General features: G+C 34.2%; 2 protein-coding genes and 1 pseudogene across 5 annotated transcripts; 2 read left to right on the forward strand and 1 right to left on the reverse strand.

Moving 5' to 3' along the window:
- Positions 1-414: 414 nt before the first annotated feature.
- Positions 415-5888, reverse strand: LOC140886479 (pyridoxal kinase). 4 transcript variants are annotated; one of them, XM_073293068.1, is made up of 14 exons: positions 5673-5888; positions 5454-5528; positions 5223-5336; positions 4823-4916; positions 4578-4682; positions 4157-4240; positions 3252-3325; positions 2347-2411; positions 1986-2049; positions 1761-1826; positions 1514-1570; positions 1051-1095; positions 918-971; positions 415-668 (listed from the first exon to the last, which is right to left on the reverse strand). In XM_073293068.1, exons 3-14 carry the CDS (start codon positions 5301-5303, stop codon positions 528-530), a joined length of 930 nt encoding a protein of 309 aa, XP_073149169.1. In that variant the 5' UTR covers positions 5304-5336; positions 5454-5528; positions 5673-5888; the 3' UTR covers positions 415-527. The 4 variants fall into 4 exon arrangements, with proteins under 4 accessions (XP_073149169.1, XP_073149168.1, XP_073149167.1 ...); XM_073293067.1 differs by having other exon boundaries at positions 5627-5888; XM_073293066.1 differs by having other exon boundaries at positions 5223-5331; positions 5673-5887.
- A 7358-nt stretch (positions 5889-13246) lies between these two features.
- Positions 13247-13993, forward strand: LOC140893541 (uncharacterized protein At1g66480-like). The gene has a single exon (XM_073302625.1). The coding sequence runs from the start codon at positions 13362-13364 to the stop codon at positions 13860-13862; it is 501 nt and encodes a 166-aa protein (XP_073158726.1). The 5' UTR covers positions 13247-13361; the 3' UTR covers positions 13863-13993.
- A 3835-nt stretch (positions 13994-17828) lies between these two features.
- On the forward strand, positions 17829-19791 carry LOC140891952 (protein kinase G11A-like; annotated as a pseudogene).
- Positions 19792-20014: the final 223 nt, after the last annotated feature.

The raw sequence follows: 20014 nt of genomic DNA on the forward strand, positions 1-20014 counted from the left end.
AATTATAATTTTATTTTAAATTTAAAAATATTATAATAATTTTTTTAAAAAAAATTAAGGGGGGCAGCTGCCCCCCTTGCCCCTGAGCCGCCCCTGTCTACACTTGGAAAATTAGCACGAGATGCATGATAATATTTCGCTTGAAAACAAAAACATACAGATAAACCCAAAATATTTGTTTTGAAGATACAGTTCTACCCGAACATCTTGTATAAAAATTATACCGAGAATTCTTTTCTCATTGTAGCATGAAATCAACATGTTCAATTGTAAAATATACACAAAAACAACATTTTTCTTGTAAAAATGCTACCTAGTGACAAGAATATACTCTTTTGTAGCCAATCCAGTGGATTGAATTCTAATGGTGGTTTGAATTAAAATCGATGTTCATATAGAAGATGTGAAAGCGGGTGTGAATTATTTTCTCTGGAGAGATTGAAAATGAAATAGAAATGCATTGCTTCATCCTCAATTATGGTTTCGATGAGTTGGGAGTACACTGGTGGGCAAATGCAATAATAATCTCAGTTGTATATCTCAGAAGTGTAATTGATTTTCGGGTTGCGAATATCATCTTGACTTTGAACCAGACGAATCTCCAAACTACTAGTCTTGCAATCATGTCCAGCCCTTTTATAGTCATTTAGTGTCCTCGAAAGAAGCGCCTGCACCACGGAAAAAGATCTTAGACGAGTCTACCTCAGCCAACGCTTTTCTTTCCGTATTATTCTTCATCTTTCTGATTTAGATACTAGCTACTAAGATATCCATGTTACATTTCTTTGTGGTTCACTACTGTTATTGAGCTTTTCACCCCCATAATAACTAGATTTTCCATCCAGAGTGATGTCCTAAATGACGAATTACGGTCCTAGTTGCACAACGATAGCATGATGCCTACACAATTAACATACCTGCAAGCTTGACACAGAGAGCTCTGCTGCTTTGTCAAGATTGTTAGGGTATTTCTGCATAAAAAGGGGAGAAAATCAATTCTGCCTATGAAAATAAGTCGAAAGACCAAAGTTAAGTTTTGTCTAGCGTTACATTGCTCCATCCAAGTAACAGGGCAGTCATTAGATCTCCAGTTCCCTGCAAGCCACATATGAATTAAAAAATAGCTAGTAAGTGAAACAAAGAAACGAGTACCCATGTGGAGCCCTGAAATGAATCAGAATTTTATTTTCAATAAATTATCCAATTCGAATGTTTCTTCACTCAAACTAATAAGATCCATTGCTTGGGTGCTTGGAGGGGGGAGGGGTGGCATCCCGGAGACTTTGTAAACAAAATTTATCACTTCCATAGACCAGCATGGGAATTCCTCACAGGTTTTACATACATGGCGTGCACAGGTAGAGAGAGCAAGAGAACTAAATCATAAAAACCCCATATAGAAAAACAAGACGATATCAAGAAAAAATCAATGACAACATTTGCACAAAAAAATTGAAATCTAGAGGAGAAAAAAAGGTTCATTAAGGAAAAGTAGTAAGTTTCGGCTACATACCGTGAAATAAGCAGGAATCTTGGGAATCAAAATCCTGAACTGTGCAGGAGGTTGACCCTGCCATCATCAAAGTTTAATTGAATAAAAAAGATTCGCGCACACATAAAACCAAACTATGAATTACCATACCAAGTTGCAAACAACAGTAGTTTGGGCACCAAGCAAGGGAACTAAGTTAGTCCATCCATTGCGAGTTGCATGCAGAAGAGAAAAAAGAATGCTTAACAAGAGTTGTACATCTTATTACCTTCTCTTTCTGATGACTGCCAATCAGAAGAAGATTCCCGTCTATATTGATGCTTGTTATGACAACCTAAGATACAACATTACGTTCAGATATCGTAACTGGTATTATCAAGTCAAGCCACATGGATTTCAACTTGGCAGATAAATGTTGCCATTAACAAGACAATGACTGGACAATTTAAAACCAAGAAACTAAATTCTCTCGGCATTAAGAAACAGATGAAACCTTTGATGGTCCAGCAGTATGAAGGATGTTGCAAGCTTCTCTGCCATCTTGTTCAGATACAATCCTGATAAGTAAAACAAATGAAGAGGTAAAATAGAGAACAATTCAATGAACAGACAGACGGGGAAAACAAAAACTAACACAGTTCATCGAGCCTGTCTTGATATTCAGCCGTTTACACGCACACGGCTTAGGAATAAGTAGTTCTTCTATCGTGAATAAGCGTGCAGTTGAGAAAATCAATTTCACATGTTTTTAGTAACAAAATTTCATCCTATTAAATCAAATTCGCAATACGGTAGGCAAGATGAAATCCAAAGACCAGCAGACACTCTATTAAAAAGCCTCAATTAATTAGCACCTGAAATCGGTCAAGAGTTCAGCCTCAAATTGATTAGGAGTCAACATTGAAGCAACTGGGACAACCTAACCAGAAAGGGAACACAATAAGTTTTCGTTACTATATCCTATCACTAAATAAAAGATATAGCAATTTAAGTCAATAAAGTTATTTATTTAACAGGGATCTGAATCTTCTTTCTCCTTCTAATTTTCCCACATACGCACAGGTATGAGCATCACCCATTTCAGATCTAAGGAGCATATGCATAATCTCTAGAGCAAAGTTCATTTTACAACAAATGATAAAATTCACACGATAATGTGTGATTTGTTATAGTCAAATTTAGTTTAGCAAAAGCTGCGGCCATGCATGAAAGGGAGTTGAAAAAATGACAGAAAATAAAGTACAACAAAATATTCTAGAACATAAACGCTTTAAGTTGAAGTAGTTGCAACTTTTCTTGGCACCCAGTCAGATCAATACGAGGCATCAGAACTTGGCCTGTCCAATTTCCTTGGATTGATATTAATATTGGCCAAAACCGAGAGACTCTTTTCTAAGTTGAAAGTAGAAAGCATAAGTATCATTTTTCTTCTGCACTTTAAGGAACAAAACGAGATACAAAACAAAGTTGCACCTCAAATGTTCCGTTTGAAATATTCAACTTCTTTTCAAACAAAACAAAAGTTATTTACTCAAAAAGTCACTGGATAGTCATTTACCTAAAAATTTAATCCTTTTAATTTATCAAGTTTATCATCAATCCACATTAAATTACAGAATCTGAAATCCATGTATTTGACAAATTGACCTGAAAGATGAACTGGCATATCATATGAGCAGGCAATACCTGGATGGAATTAATAACTATGATGTAAATTAAAAACTAGAAGATCTACTTCCAACATAGACCATAAAATTACCTTCTCCCGATATACAGATACCAATTCTTGTGGAACATAAAGCTTTCCTTCATCACCCAACACTGGATCACAAACTGAGAACAAATGTTTGTTCATTAAAATATATGAGCTTTATTTCTAAACCTAATTACATCTATAGTTGAAACTTATGGGTCATGATCGTGATCACCGATGTATAGACTCCACACAGCCCCAATCCAATACAGATGGTAAAAATTATATGGAAGCACAGACTCATCCATGATTCCGCAGAAAGTACTCAATGGCATAGTTATTAAAGGCACAATGTATATTACACCGCACATGCGCATGGAGCCTAGGCTCAAAGCAAGCCGAGGCGTGCGCCTTATCAGAGAGTCGGAACAGGGCATGCATGTTTAGTAAAGATATTTGAAAATTTGGATATAGGAATAAAATTAGGCCGAATATCATCTGATGTATGATTTACAAGCCATTGAACAGTAATACAACAAATATTCTTCCGAGCTCAAGGAAAACGAATCGCAATGGATCTTATTTAAAATATACAATCATCTAATGTGAGAAATGCTTGAAAAGCACCTTGAGCCTTTAAGGTGCCCCAAGATGCATGCTGCAAGCCCAAAGTACGTGCATCAAAGGTGTGTGCCATGGCATGACTCTAAGCGCAAAGGAAGAGGCATCGCTGCCCCCTTGAGCCTGGATGCATTCCTTGTGGGTACGTGCATTAAAGGTGTGTGCCATGGCATGACTCTAAGCGCAAAGGAAGAGGCATCGCTGCCCCCTTGAGCCTGGATGCATTCCTTGTGGGTTTTAATAATTATAGTAGATACCCATTGCAGCGGAATGAGTCAATAATTTTTGTCGTACTTACAAATGACAAAATGTACAATGACAAAACTTAACAGCCTGTACCTTTCACTTACCAAATACAAGTTCAGGGTTGATAGACCTAAGCTTATCGACAACTTTTAGTACTGTGTTTAAGAAAGAGACTGAGCCTATGTAACCTACAATATGCAAATAATTGTTGATGTGAACATTATTGCAGAGTAGAAAACAAAATGAAACACTATAACAAGATAAGTTAAATACAGGGAACTGAAAACTTATCAGAAACAAATTAAAGATTCATATGGAATGGAAAGAAGCATATGCTATAACTACGAACATGAGATACTGAGAAATGATTATAATATCAAGATCCATTTCCTGTCATTTAAATCTTGCGAAACTTACATAATGAACCCTCCACAGTTTAAAATCCAAAGTCACACAAGAATAATTAAGCTAGCTCCATGGACAAAACGACAGTTGCTAATATAAATACTGATATGCATAAGAAACCTGTCAGTAGATGTGTATAATACAATAATTTATTAGCTTCCAGTCCCTCTATTAAATCCCAGAGTTGATCTCCATTCAAAACCTGACCCTTGAAAGTAGGATAACCTGCAAAAACTTAAGTTCACTTAAACAACGACATGAACGAATTTGTGTGAGTGACGAGCACAACCGTGCACATCTTCACAAATGTTGTTGCACCATGTTTCAGGTCTCAGACTATTGATGAGGTGCTGTAAGCAGCATGCCTGTATGGTTTGAGAACTGTACAGAGTTGATTGGATCAACATCATAGCCAAGTAACTGCAAAGGAAAGACGGCTGATTTGTTCCCCACATACCCCTACGTTAAAGAATAATACAACAAGGATTACGGTACCGGAGCTCAATATCTTCAAACATCATTTCTGGAAGCATGTGATTAAAAACGATAGCAAACTATTGCCAAAAAACATGCAGATTAACGTTACTAACAAAACGCCAACACATATTACTCTCAGGACAGATACTAAAAAGACACCGCTCTTTCAAAGTTGCCAAATCAAATCTTAACAGTAAAACAACAGCCCCCAGCAGTGCATTGATACATAACTAAAAAATGAGGGCCAAACAGATACAAAATTAGGCAATAAGTAAGAAAAATAAAAACCTGAACAGTGTGGGACTGGATAGAGAGAACCCGACCAGTATCAGACGGCAAGACTAAAGCTAAAATGGGTGGAGATGCCATCCCGCACTTCTTTATGCTCCTTCCCGACCTATTCTTACTCATCATAAAAATAAAATAAAAATCCTTAATCACGATAACCTAAAGCTAAAGTATGTATGGACATACAACAGCAAAAACACTATGACTCTGTAATAAACAGAAAATTTTCACCTGAAACGGAAAGATACCGGATTGGACTGGGTGGAAATCTAGCAATGAGTGGAAACTTTAGCATAAAGCAATCAACTGCAAAATAATAAAATTATTAGATGCGAACAACTACCAGTCCTCGAGCATATCTCGAGGTCGAACATTTACTACAGTAACAATATACCCAGTATTACCGCAAAAAGAAGAAATGTAACCCTCGGATTGCCGTCTGATTCGTACCTCTGAAATGCAGGATAGGGGATGTCAATCCAGGAATTTCACGCCAAACTCAAAGCAAAGATTTGAATTTTAGGTTATTGCATCACTGCTTACGAAATTTTTTGACAAAAATACTTCCACAAGCAAGAGGGGTGTTACAACTAACAATAAGCAGTTTTGGAGTTTTAAGGTGGTGGTAAAAATTCATGAAATCCGACCCCAATTTTCATCACATTTCAGCCTCGAATAAATCTCAATTCGAAATTTTTTTGACCCAAATTTTTGGTATTTTGTTCGTATCCATTAATATCAAAAAACATTGTTTCGACGGAATTCTGGACCGTCCCGAAATAATACTAGACTCATCTCCAAATAATATTATAATATAATTTATTAAGAATTTTATTAATAAATTGAACAAAATATTATTGAGTTTCAACTCATATAACAATTAATTGTAGTCTTAATTCTTATAATTATTTATTTTGGAACAATCAAATTGTAGATTCACGAAATGACATTTTGTTTTTGTATATTTTTTTAAAAATAAATTAATAATTAATTTATATTTATAAATATCTAATTAGAACAAGTATGCATCACAAGAGAATAAGAGATGCAATTTGACAATCTATTTAACAAAATTTATCTAGTAATTTGTATCCGAACGTTTTATTATCCGATGCACTTCTTCTCTTGACAAAACTTTGAAGCATTATCCGAAATATTTTAATATTATATGTTTTAAGTTGAATATTTTTTTTTATTTAGAAATATAAGTTTTTAAAAATTATTTTTTATTAAATAATCACATTTTTTTGAACGAAATCTTGAGCACAAAAAAAATCCGTAATTTTCTCTCCCTGCCCGACAGGCTCCCGAATGTTCGGGATCGGGTCCCGAAATGTGTCGAGAACGAGATCAGGAGTAAAAAAATTTCCCGATTCTTTTAGAGACAAAAATTGGGTAGGAGGGTTACGGAACGGGTCCCTACCCTATGCCACCCCTAGTTTAAAATAAATAAAAAATCTTAAAATTGTTCTGTTTGGTTACAAAAGTCATTAAAAAAATATTTAAAAATAATTTTTTGAAAGCTAGAATTTTTTGCTTTTTGGGCTTTTGATTCTAAATATATTTAAAATTTTAAATAAAAATAATTTTTCAACATTTATCTAAACACCAAAATGGCTTCTGCTTTTTCAAATAAAAGCACTTAAAAACTGAACTTATTTAAGCGTTTTTTAAGCTTTCAGCTTCTCTATCCAAGCTCGCTCATAAGCTCTTTTAATTTTTTTGGCAATAATTTGGTTAAACAACTTATAAGTTGTTTTTAAAAAAAAATTAGGGTGACCCTACTTCTTTTTTTTTTTAAAAAAAAGATCTTATTTTAAAATTTACAAATCCAAACTAGTCTTCTATATTTCTATAAATCTCCGCCATGTCCTCCACCTATTAAATATTAAATATTTTTTACAAATGAAATTTCCAAAGAATAACAATTTTTCTAAATTAAAACATGAATTTTTATTTGTGTCATATCGTTTAATAATTATGATAAAGTTTTAAAACTATTTTTAAATAACATTCATAGCATTATTCTCTTTTTGATAATTTTGACAATAAAAATATCTTATAATATCAAATACAACAATATCTTTAATTCGTTTAAAATAAGTTAATGCAAACATTTAACCGCTTATTTTTAAAATAAATCGTGACAGATATAAGCTCCTAAACCAGATTATAAAATATTAGAGCTTATAGATTGTTTTTAATAAGTTTAGTCAACATCCTCGAAATTGTTTTCAAAATAAACTATTATTTACTGCACGCCTCATCTTGTTTTTAACGAAGTGAAGTGATTCACCTTTTGTTTTATCTAAGTAAGCTTTTAAAGTTAGATGTCGTTCGAATCATTAGACATTTTTAAAATGTCTACTACCTTCAGCGGACATGTCTAGTGTTTCCTTCAGCGGGCATGTCTATTGAGTTGACCAGTAGACATGTCTACCGACAATCTACTAATTAAAAAGGTAGACAAGAGCAGTGTACATGAATTGAATCTCGATCGACATGAACAAAAAAATGATTCGAAATCTGTCTCACATGAAAATCAGTCAAAACAAGACTACATGAGTTGAAAAAAAAAATTGTCTCGAGATTGAAAACTTACCAACGCTCTTTTATTTTCCTTTAATATCTTGTACTTTAAATTGAACAACTACGGACAAAGAAAGAAACACCCGAAAAATAATGAAAGTTGAAAAAAGAGAAAAAAAAATATACAAAAAATTAAGGAGAAGAGATGGAAACTTGAGAAAACTCATTTGAGAAGATGAGTTTTAAAATACGTATGAAGAGAAGGAACTCATAGGGTTTGGGATAGTTTTCAGTAATCCTTGGGAATTACTTTGAGTTTGAGTACAACGTATCACTCGGAGACAAACAGACAGTCAAAGAGGACTATTCGTACATTAGAGGACATGCTGAGGGCGTTAGTGATGGATTTTGGTTTATCTTGACAAGATCATTTGTCGATGATCGAGTTTGCTTATAATAATAGCTATCATCGTAGTGTTGGCATGACATCGTTTGATGCTCTTTATGGTCGTCGTTTTTGTACACTCTTATTCTGGGATGAAGTTTGGGGGGGGGGGGGGAGTGACATGTTGAGGGAGCAGAATTGATTCAGCAGATCACCGATAAGTCGACTTGATCAAGAAAAGAGTCAGAGCCACATACGACAAACATGCCAAATATGCCAACATCAAGCACAGACCTCTACATTTTAGTCCAGGAAAGCATGTGTTCTTGAAATTTTCATTTTTTCGGAAGGTGATGAGGTTTGGTCTGAATGGAAAGTTAGCACTGAGGTTCATTGGTCGATTTCAAATTTTAGAGAAGGTCGAAGATGTTGCTTATCGTTTGGTATTACCATCGTATCTCTCCGGCATTTACGATGTGTTTTACGTATCTCTACTTCATCAGTATGTGGCAGACGAGTCACATGTATTACATCCGACATAGGTACAATTAGAGTCTGACTTGTTGTACGTGGAGAGACCGCTCAGGATAATTGGCTAGAAAAACAAAGAACTTCGGAGCAAGTGCATTCCTCTAGTCATGGTCCACTGGCAGCGCCAAGGTACTTAGGAGACGACTTGGGAATTAGAGAGTCGTATGTGTTCTGAGAATCATTAGTTGTTTTGATAGTACTTTCATTTGAGCAGTTCAGTTGTATTTGTAAACTTAAGTGATGTAATAAAGCATGTTTTTTGGAATCTTTTGATTTGTTACCCTAGTCCGAATTTCAAGGACGAAATATCTTAAGTGAGAGAGAATTTAGTAACCTGATTCTGATTTTAAGGTGATTAAAAGTTATACAACATTAAAGGTTATTAATTATAACAAATATATGGCTTAAACAAATTAAGAAACAAATTACAGTCTTCGGACCCTCCAAAGAGTTCGAAAGCACCGAACTTTTCAGAAGCAAGATCGGAGGCAGCGGTAGAGTTCAAAAGATTAGAACTAAGATCGAAACGTCCGAAGTGTGTTAGGTCATGCAGATTTTTTAAGGTGTCAACTACACATAGACACGTGGGAGTTCGAAAGGTCGGAACTAGGGATCGAAAGGTCCAAACCCAGGCAGCCACTTAGGTGTTAAGAGACTTTAGACATGTCGATGCATGCATGGGATCAGAAGATCCGAAGTAAAGATTGGAGCTTCCGAAGTGGCCAGTTCGAAACGTGCCTTGGATGCAGGGTGTAGTGACCCAACCTGGAATCACTAACTAATCAGAGATTAAATATGCAATTAAGTCTTAAATTAAAATTAATAGATCCAGCGGAAACTTAAGCCATAAATACAACATACACCAGCAAAACAACCGGGCTAAATAAAATATTATACAACCCCATCGAATGGAAGGTGCTAAAAGTTCAATCTAACAACCTGAACATAAATAGGATCACCATGCAACCACTGCAGCTCAACGTCCGCTGCCATCGGGTCCGTCCAACCTAAGTCCTGCCCCATCGAATAAGGTATCCAACACAAAACACTTGAACATGAACATAAAACGCTCAGTACATAAGTACGAATATACATATACCATGCATGCATATGCAATATTTCGGGTACTGGAAAACCTATCCCGAAGACTGCTCAGTCAAGGCGTCATGGTATGTAGCACGCTGGGCCATGACATCAGGAGGTGACTCTCATTTATAGAAGCTTCACAATAAATTTCCTTTTTATTTTTAAATAACAATTTTAGTTAATATGTAAGGGTAAATTTACTTTAAATTCTTAAACTCAAATTTAAATTTGTGTTCAGTCCTTATCATAAAAAATAGGTGTTTAAACTCTTTGATCCACGGAATATTTCATGCTACCTATAAGAGCACTACTTCCATGATAAATCTAATAATAATCATTCATCAATACATGCGGAGTCCATTAAAAAATATTGGACCTCGCGTGTATTGATAAATATCAACCGTTAGATGTATGTCAAGTCAGTGCCCTTAAAAGTAGTATCTACCTAGCCCTGATCCATTTAAAAATTTTTCTGCACTCCCCTAGGCCCACATGTTTTTTATCGGATGAAAGTTGGTGCAAAATATTGAAAATATGCTATAAATATATTATATTTGAGTATCAAATGTCTCAAATCTGGTACTAATGAATGATTTTGAGTACTAAAAAATGTATGCAAGTATTGATATTAATGATACGTTTGTATTCTTTGAATAAAAATGGTACAAAACATCAGAAATATGATACTAATATATGATATTTGAGTATCAAATATGTTAGAGCTAGTATAAATATATGATTTTTGAATACTCAAACATTTGTTGCAAGTGTTGATATTAGTAAAGTTGTTCATATTTTATACTCAAAATGTTATCTTTTGTACAAGATTTGCATTATTAATTAAGTACTCGAATATCATATATTAGTATCATATTTTCAATATTTTTTACTTAATTTCATCCGTGAAAATATATGTGGGCCCAGGGGATGTAGAAAAAAAAATTTGGATCAGAAAGTTTAAACACAAATTTTTTCTAATAGAAACCGAACACAAATTTGAGTTTGGAATTGGGGATTTAAAGTGAATTTAGCCATACCATAAAGCGATTAAATTAACATAATATTTGATTAAATGTATATAATCGTAGATGGTTATTAATTTGAAATCAAGATAAAAGAAAAAGAAGGGGGAAAATTCCGGTTCAGTCCTAAATGTTTGGATATATTCCCGGTTGACTCCTAAATGTTTGAATGTTCCCGGTTTAGTCCCAAATGTTTTTAAAAAATTTTCAGTTTAGTCCTAAATGTTTATATATTCCCGGTTTGATCCCAAATATTTTAAAAAGTTGCCAGTTCAGTCCTAAATATTTTACGTTTCAGATTTCGTCCTAAATATTTTTCAAAAGTTCTCGTTTTGGTCCTTCCATCTACTAACAAAGCGTGATAAAAAAAAATTACAAACAAAAGACAAAGTTAAATAAAATAAAAGCTAATAATAATAATAATAATAATAATAATAATAATAATAATAATAATAATAATAATAATAATAATAAATGAACAAGAATGTCTTTCAAATGAAAATATAATATAAATTATGAAAAATAAAATTATAGAATAAAAAAATAATTGAACCGTGAAATCTTATAGTTAAAAACATTATCAATCACAAACAAATAAAAAAGTGTTTTAGCAAATAACTAGTATTACTTATTTCACAAAATATTTGAAATTTTCAACAAATTTTTCAAGAGAAGAATACTTATGGTTAACAATTGAGAAAATATAATGAATTATTTGACCACCGTTGAAGTAGTGATATGAAATTAAGTTTTATTTAATAGTAAATTTTTCTCAAATACTAATTTTTAAATTATAAAAAGAGTTTTAAAAAGATATATATCTTTTTTCAACCTTCAAATTTTTTCTTAAATGTGCAAGCATCATGAAAGAGAATATAACAAAATTAACAGAAATGTGAAATAACATCATTAAATTTTAATTCCTCAAGTTTCGTTTATTTTATTTAAGTTTTTATTTTTTAGCATCATGAATTTAATATTTTTATTTTGAAAATTGTTTAAAATTGATTTAAATTTGGATAAAAACTCTAATAAATTTGTGTTTTATTTACAACTTGTTTAATTTTAAATATATAATAAATAATATAAAACTCAATTATAAATGATATAACATTACGCGATATTAGTTTTAACACACGAGTAGATGGAAGGATCAAACCGGGAACTTTTGAGAAATATTTGGCATGAAATCGGCAATATTAAAATATTTAGGACTGAATCGGAAACTTTTGGGAAATATTTAGGACCAAACCGGGAACGTATAAACATTTAGGACTGAAGCGGGAACTTTTGGGAAAGATTTAGGACCAAACCGGTAACGTCCAAACATTTAAGACTGAACCGGGAATGTGTCCAAACATTTAGGACTAGACCGGGATTTTGTCAGAAAAAAAAAGTGTGCCCTTTTCACATTTGCTCAACATAGAGGGCCCCATCTTTTTTTTTTAAAAAAAAAAAAAAATTCCTAATTTGCATAAACGTTTTGGATAGGGTCTGGTAACATGGACGATATCAACTTATGTGGACGAATTCACAAGGTGCTGATATCACAGATAAATTCTACAATTTGATGCGAAAGATGATATTTCTATGGCTAAGATATCGAACCAAAATACCGACTTTTCGGGATATCGTATCGAAATTTTTTCGATATATTAATATTTTTTTGGTATATCGATTTTTTTTTTCGATATTTGTACGATATCAATATGAATTTTTTTCATACCAAAATTTTGAAATTTCGATATCGGTACCGATATGAATTTTTTTCATATAAATATTTTGAATACGGTATACCGAAAATCCACCCTAGATATTTCACGTTTTATTTTATCTAAAATTTGACTCGAACTTTAATTAGAATTAAAAATGAATGAGTAAAATGTCTTGTGTGATGTGAGACTGATAATATTTTTCAATTTATTATATAACATTATATTTTATAACCCGTTTATTATCTCATGAAGCCTAAACCCCGTTTCTTAAAAAAAGCTTTTCAATTTTCATATCCGTAGAAGCTCAGAAAATTTGTCAATCCCCATCAAAACCAAGAAAAGTCGCACCTGCCGTCTACCTTTTGGTGTCACGGCAAGCAAAGAAAAAACCCAATTAATGACGAAATCGTAAATGGTTTTCATTTTATTGTTAAGTATCAAAATATTACTATTAATTTGATTCATTTTTTGTTATGTTTGTAGAATTGAATACATCCTGTTTCCGAATCCCGAAACTAAGAATTTTGGAGTCATGTGTATTATACTAAAAAAAAGTTGATTTTTTTAGTTGAATTCTAATGTAAATTCAGTATAATTAATTGATTTAATTGACGATAGCCACAAGCCACAGGCGCACGCAAACATCATCCACTACTTTCTTCAAAAGGGGTTTATTTCTCCACTCTCCTGATCACCAGGCATTGATCTTCCCACTTTAATATCATTATTATTAACCATTTGTTTTAATCCCAACGGGAAGATATATTTAATCAATTTTATCACAAAACATACAGCATGTGATCCATGCTATAAAACAGCGCACGGACTCTGTTTCTTGAAATATTTTCAGACAGAGATCAGTAGTTGGGCCATGGGGAACAACATAGGAGGAAGGAAAAAGGCAAAGATAATGAAAATCGACGGCGAGATTTTGAAGATAAAGACTCCTGCATCTGCCTTGGATGTGCTCAAAGATTATCCCCCCAGTTACGTATTGCTTGAGTCAGAGTCCGTGAAAAGGTACGGAATCCGGGCTCCTAAGTTAGAACCCGAGGAGGAACTTAAGCCCAGGAGGATCTATTTTCTTGTGGAAATGCCCAAGTTTCCTGTCGAAACGACGGCCATAACTAGAAGGTCGAGATCTGTAGTTCACATGGGAGGTGCAGAAGAGCGGCTGAAATGGATGATGTCGAGGGAAAGATCCAACTCCGACATTAATTCGCGCTTGCGTTCGGGCTCGGTTCGGGTGAAGATGAGGTTGCCAAGGTCCCAGATTGAGAAGCTGATGGAAGAGAGTAGGAATGAAGAGGAGGCGGCTGAAAGAGTTATTGAACTTTGTTTGCAAAGATGCAGAGAAGAGGAGGCCCCATAGGTGATTTGGTCCCAATTCGAAATTCCAGATGTTATATTTCAGTGCAGTAATTGGTGTGCAAATCCAGAATCGTCGTGAAAGTTGAGTTTCTGTTGGTTTAGTTTTTCGGTTATTTGTCTTTTTGTTATATACAGACAAAGGTGTACAGAAGTGCAAGAATCATAAAAGCCAAGAATTTACAAGTACTGTAAATTTTGATGAACTGTTTTGATTGAGACTTTGTCTGACATTTTATGATGTGTGCACTAGATTGGACTTTCCAACGGTCATTCTCATTCCTGCAACTTGCAAGAGAATAGAAGACAAAACTCCTACATATTTTGCTAGTGGCCGGTAAAAACTAATTATGTCACTCATTGATCAAGTCAATCTAATTTCTAAGGATTGTCATGCTTGTTTGAACAAAATTGAGCTCTACCAACTATTGACCCGACTAAAAAATTTTAAGTTCAGATTAAGCCCAAAACACTAGAAATTTTACACAATGTGGGCATGAGTGTGGCTTGGTACCATGCCCATGGATAATTTTTTCTCACAAAAGAATTTGGATATGCTATGTTTAAATTCAACCTCTAGAAATAGTTGGTGGAAGAAATTCTTTTTAAAATAAGAAACAAGATTATATTACATATAAAATATCAATTAGTTTAAAAAAAAAAAAAGAGATAAGTTATCCGCACAAAGTCCCTGCATCGATGAAAATATTAACAACATATGTCTCTCCAATCTCTGACTAAATATGAAACCGAAATCGGGAAAAACTCCTTGTGCTTAAATCATAAAAAAAAATCCTTCAATTCATCTGCAACCAAACAGACCAGCAAATACAGTAAACCACTACTAATACTGGGATTATTCTATGCTACATTTGGAGTACTTCTCCCCCCATGATGTGGTCAAATATCAACCATTGGATCATCGAGACATATGTCAATTTCCATAAAAATATATGGGTCCCACGTGATCTAATGATATTGAAATAGGGTGAGAAACACTCTCAGTGTAGCATAAACTAACCCCTAATACTGTCCGAAAAATTCTCCCACTCCTACCAAGGTCTCGCCACAAATAAGTCCTTTGTTGACCTCGAAGCGACTCAAACCATACCCAGCTCATCCAAAGCTAGCTCTATACCATAGACATCTCATGAAACGACAATGGATAAAGAGATTTGGTCTTGGGTCTCCACTTCTTGTCGACATAACACACACCAACTCAGGCAAAGAGATAGAGCACGTAGGCCAGCACTTTTGCATTGTCTCACACAGACATCTCGTGAAAGGACAATGCATGCATAAAGATATGGTGTAGGGTCTCCACCTCTAACGCACCTGCAGGAAGTGATGAGTGATGACTGCAGCCTCATGATTCGACAGAACATGATTATAGAATGGTTATGGGTTTCTCGATCGACAACTAATTCTCATAATATATATATAGGATAGCCTTGTTTTACATTGAGTTAGGATTAAATTAAATTCAACAAAAATCACAAGAGATACATACATATGCACTAGAACTCAGAAAGAAACAAGCATCTCTTACCAATTCTCCAGCTCTCTCTCATATCATACACATCCGGCTTCAAATATACAATTTTTTTTAGAATTAAAAAATTTAGTCTTACCTCAAAATTGTGAGGTTAGGACCAATGCTAGCTGCACTCAGCCACTGATGCACCTCACACCGGTGAATAAAGACGCGTAAATACTGATGAATTCGATGAATTCGTAATGAATTTTATTCATGATTACCAGTAATTTAATGACAATGGGAATTATGAGCATATAATTTTAGAATATATTTTTAAAATTTGCTTCTGAAATGCCTTTTTGGAAAAATATATATTTGAATATATAATGACTTCTTGAAAAAAAATATTTAAAGAGAACTTTAAGTACACTTGTAACAGCCTTCTCTACCAAATCAGGTATAGATAAAAGCCCAACTTTTTGTAATTTGATTGCACAATGGCCCATATTTGATCTCGTGTTAGTCTTTTGAGGTCCATTTGTAATTGGCCATTTTCACCGGTGAAGAAAATATATAAAAGAAAGAAAATAATATTAAAATTGTTTAATTGTTATGTACTTAAATAGTTAAATTTCCTTCTGATTTTTTAAGATAATAATATCAAAAACAAAGAAAAGAAAAGAAATGGGTGCACCAGAAAATTTGTCAATTATACATTTGATTTCTGTGACAGGAAATAACAATAATAATAATAATTAATTTATTAGAACATTCTTTTTAAAATAAGCCTGTATAAAAATAGCTGACAATGTCGACGAGCGACAAGTCACAAGCCAAGTTTGCTTATTCAACGAGTCATGTATGCAGGTCATTTAATACATGCTTCGCTGGTATAATTTTTTAATAATTAAAATAATATTAAAACGATATCTTGATATAATTTTTTTTTTAAAAAAAATCTTGATATAAAATTTAAATTTTATATTTTATCCCAATTATTTTCCAATACAAATTTTATGCATTAGTTTTGTCTAAATAAGTTCTTAAGATATCAAGTTATTACTAACATAATTATAGAAGCTCTCAATATTCTTTGTGACGTGACATGTAAAATTACAAATATATGATTTCAAAATTATTTTTATTAATAAATAATTTGAATAAAAGAAACTCAAATCCATTTTCTACTTATTTATACTTTAATCATATTAATCATAAATGATGCAGGTAATAAATCAACAACCTGGATCAGCGGGATTCGTGTGATCCACCAAATTAGGATATCCGAGCTCAAATGATCTCTTGTTCCAACGGGTCACCTAAGAAAGTTGAAATCCAATGTGTGATCTCTTTTGGACTGCCACCTGATTCACGAATAAACGTTAGAGGCGCCAGATGATCACGCGACGAAAACTCTCCAACGCTCAAGTTAAAGAACACCTCTACAAATAGTATAAAAGTAAAAAGCTTTTGGGAATTGAAAAGTCATCTATCTCAAATGAGAATGATTTATGATATTTATAGACAAAATGATGTGAGATTAAACTGCAAGCTAACCCTTTTAGAATTTTAAAATTAGTAACTATCCCTCTTTAAGGGATAAATTTTACAAATTGAGCTACACATTTTATTTATATACTTAATTTTAGATTACACTAAAATTACTAAAATATGCTTACACCCATCAATAAATGATTTCAATATTCTAATGGATTTGATTATGTTTGATACAATAGATGAAAATGGGATGAGTCATGATTTTGTTACTCATCTCATGTTTGTCTCACTTTTTGGTTAAATTAATTTCATCTTATGATCTATGCTGTCATTACATATAGATTGGATGAGACATCGCTTCTAGCTTATGTGATGAGGACGTGATTGAATTGATATGTGTTGAATTTAGAAATATAGATATTTTTCTCAACATTGTTTGCATTTGGTGATAGTAAATGTAATAATCCTAAAAAATTAAAAATAAAACAAAACAACAAGCTTATGTGATGAGAATGTGATTGACTTGATATGAGTTGAATTTAGAAATATAGATCTTTTTTTCAACATTGTTTGCAATTGGTAATAGTAAATATAATAATCCTAAAAAATTAAAAACAAAACAAAACAACTTGTTCATCTCAATATATTAATTATTCATATCTTATCAAATATACTTATAGTGTAAATAGGTAGGAGATGCATTTACATTTATTTTTTTTAAGTTATAAAGATAAATTTAAAATCAATGGATTTTAAACACCTCAATCAAAATATAAATTTTTTAAATAATATATTTATTTCTCATATCTTTTTTTAATTTTTTTTTATTAATGTTCACATATGCAAACGTACGTGTGATTGTATCGGACCCAATGTCCACGCTACCCAAGGCCACTTTCACGGCCCAACACACTCCTCCTCTTTCCATTCCCAAACCAACATGATTACTTCTGTTCAAATAATCAAATCTCGTCTATCCAATTCCACAAACACAAAATGGACCCATTGATTGACGATCTTCAAAGCATGAGCTTCAACTCCTCCTTCACCACCACCACCACCGCCGCCGCCACTGACAACCACCGCTCCACCAGCTCCGGCTCCGATTGGGCCTCTTCCTCCGTCCACTTCCCTGCATCCATTTTCATAATCACTTATTTTTAAAAATTATAAACACCATCTAAAACTGAACTCTCCCTCCGGTGACCCCATCGATCCATCGTCCCTTCCCTTCCCTATCCCTCTCCGACCTCCAATTCCTCCGCCGTCTTGGCGTCGGAGACATCGGCGCCGTCTACTTAGCCGAACTGAACGATCCTCCCACCAACAATCCCATCCCCACGGCTCTCTTCGCGGCGAAAGTGATGGACATGAAGGAGTTGGCGATCGAACCGCAAGAAAGAAGGTAGAGCGAGGACTGAGAGGGAGATTCTCGAAATGTTGGATCATCCGTTTTTTTCCAAATCTTTATGCCGCCATCAAATCCCCGAATTGGTCATGTCTCTTGACGGAGTTCTGCTCCGGCGGAGATCTCCACGTCCTCCGCCATGTAAACGCTTCCCCGACTCCGCCGTGAGGTGAATCACATCACCATCATTTCATCATTAATTTCCGGTAACTTTTACGTTATAGATGGCGCTTCATGCACTAATTAACTAATCACACACCCAAAATGATCATTATTCAACTATCTACAAATTATACTTCGGAAATTTTGGGATAAATAAGAATATTTAATCAAGATTATTGCGTGATATATGAGGTCTTTCGTAGCTGATAGTTATAATCTTTACGTAGTTCTTAATTAATTAGAAATTTTAAATTTGAAAATTACATGTTTTTCGTTGAGAGTTAAAAGAAATTTACTAGTATTTTTTTTTATTTTTGAGGATTACTTTCGAACGTAGTGTTGTTAATTTTGTTTGTTTGTCGTAGTGTTGTTTATTTTGTTTGTTTGTTTGTTTTTTTTTTAATTTATGGTCATGATTGCCAAGTCACGGGGTTTCGGTATAGACTGTAGTTAGGCGATCTATAAGTGATTTGTACTTCACTTTGGCAAGGGGCCAAAGCTAGGCCTGTCATTGAAAATAATTTGCTATGATTATTAATGCATTAATCTCTCAATTGAATTCATTGACAGGTTTTATGCATCTGAGGTGGTGGTAGCTCTAGAGTATCTTCACATGATGGGCATTGTATTTCGTGACTTGAAACCCGAAAACATGTTGGTTCGATCCGACGGTCATATAATGCTCACCGATTTCGACCTCTCTTTGAGATGTGACGACTCTACGTCCACACCGGCCCAACTCGTTTCCACCCAAAATCCGCGTAACGCCCCGCCATTGGACGAGTACGCCATCGACCCACCACCCTTTGGTTCCACCTCTTGCATCCTTCCTAATTGCATAGTTCCTGCTGTTTCCTGCTTCCACCTCAAGCGCAAACGCAAGAAGAAGTTGGCACGCCACGTGGGGCCCAAGTTCGTGGCCAAGCCAATCGACGCGCGGTCGATGTCCTTCGTCGGGACCCATGAGTACTTGGCGCCAGAAATCGTCTTGGGTGAAGGGCATGGCAGTGCGGTCGATTGGTGGACGTTAGGGATATTAATTTTCGAGATATTTTATGGTTTCACACCTTTTCGTGGCACGGATCACGAAATAACCTTGGCAAATATCGTGGTTCGAGCCCTTGACTTTCCTAAGGAGCACACGTGCCTGCCTCGGCTAAGGATCTGATATCATAATTGCTGGCAAAAGATCCGGAACGACGAATCGGAGCAAAAATGAGCTCGTCGGCCATCAAGCGCCATTTATTTTTCCATGGAGTGAATTGGGCACTTTTGAGATGCACCAATCCACCCTTTGTCCCTCCTTGTTTCAGTAGATATTTCTTGTTTGATGAAAGTTTCCCGGGCAGTGCTTCCACCTCAAGTGTTTCATAAATCGTGGTGGATAGTCAAGTGAAGTCGAACCTCTAGAATTTATCTCTCATTGAATTTTCATCATGCGAACTCATCGTTTATTAATTTTATTAATTGCAATTTTTAGTTACTTCGACTCAAACCATTATCGTAGCTCTAAATAGGATTAAGATTTTATTAGTTACAAATATTTAATATAATATCATCTTATTCATTCTCTGTGAGATCGACTTGGACTCTGTTTCTGTATTAAAAATTG

This window comes from Henckelia pumila, chromosome 3, assembly GCF_033568475.1.
Source record: "Henckelia pumila isolate YLH828 chromosome 3, ASM3356847v2, whole genome shotgun sequence".
In the NCBI taxonomy this organism is placed as follows: Eukaryota; Viridiplantae; Streptophyta; class Magnoliopsida; order Lamiales; family Gesneriaceae; genus Henckelia; species Henckelia pumila.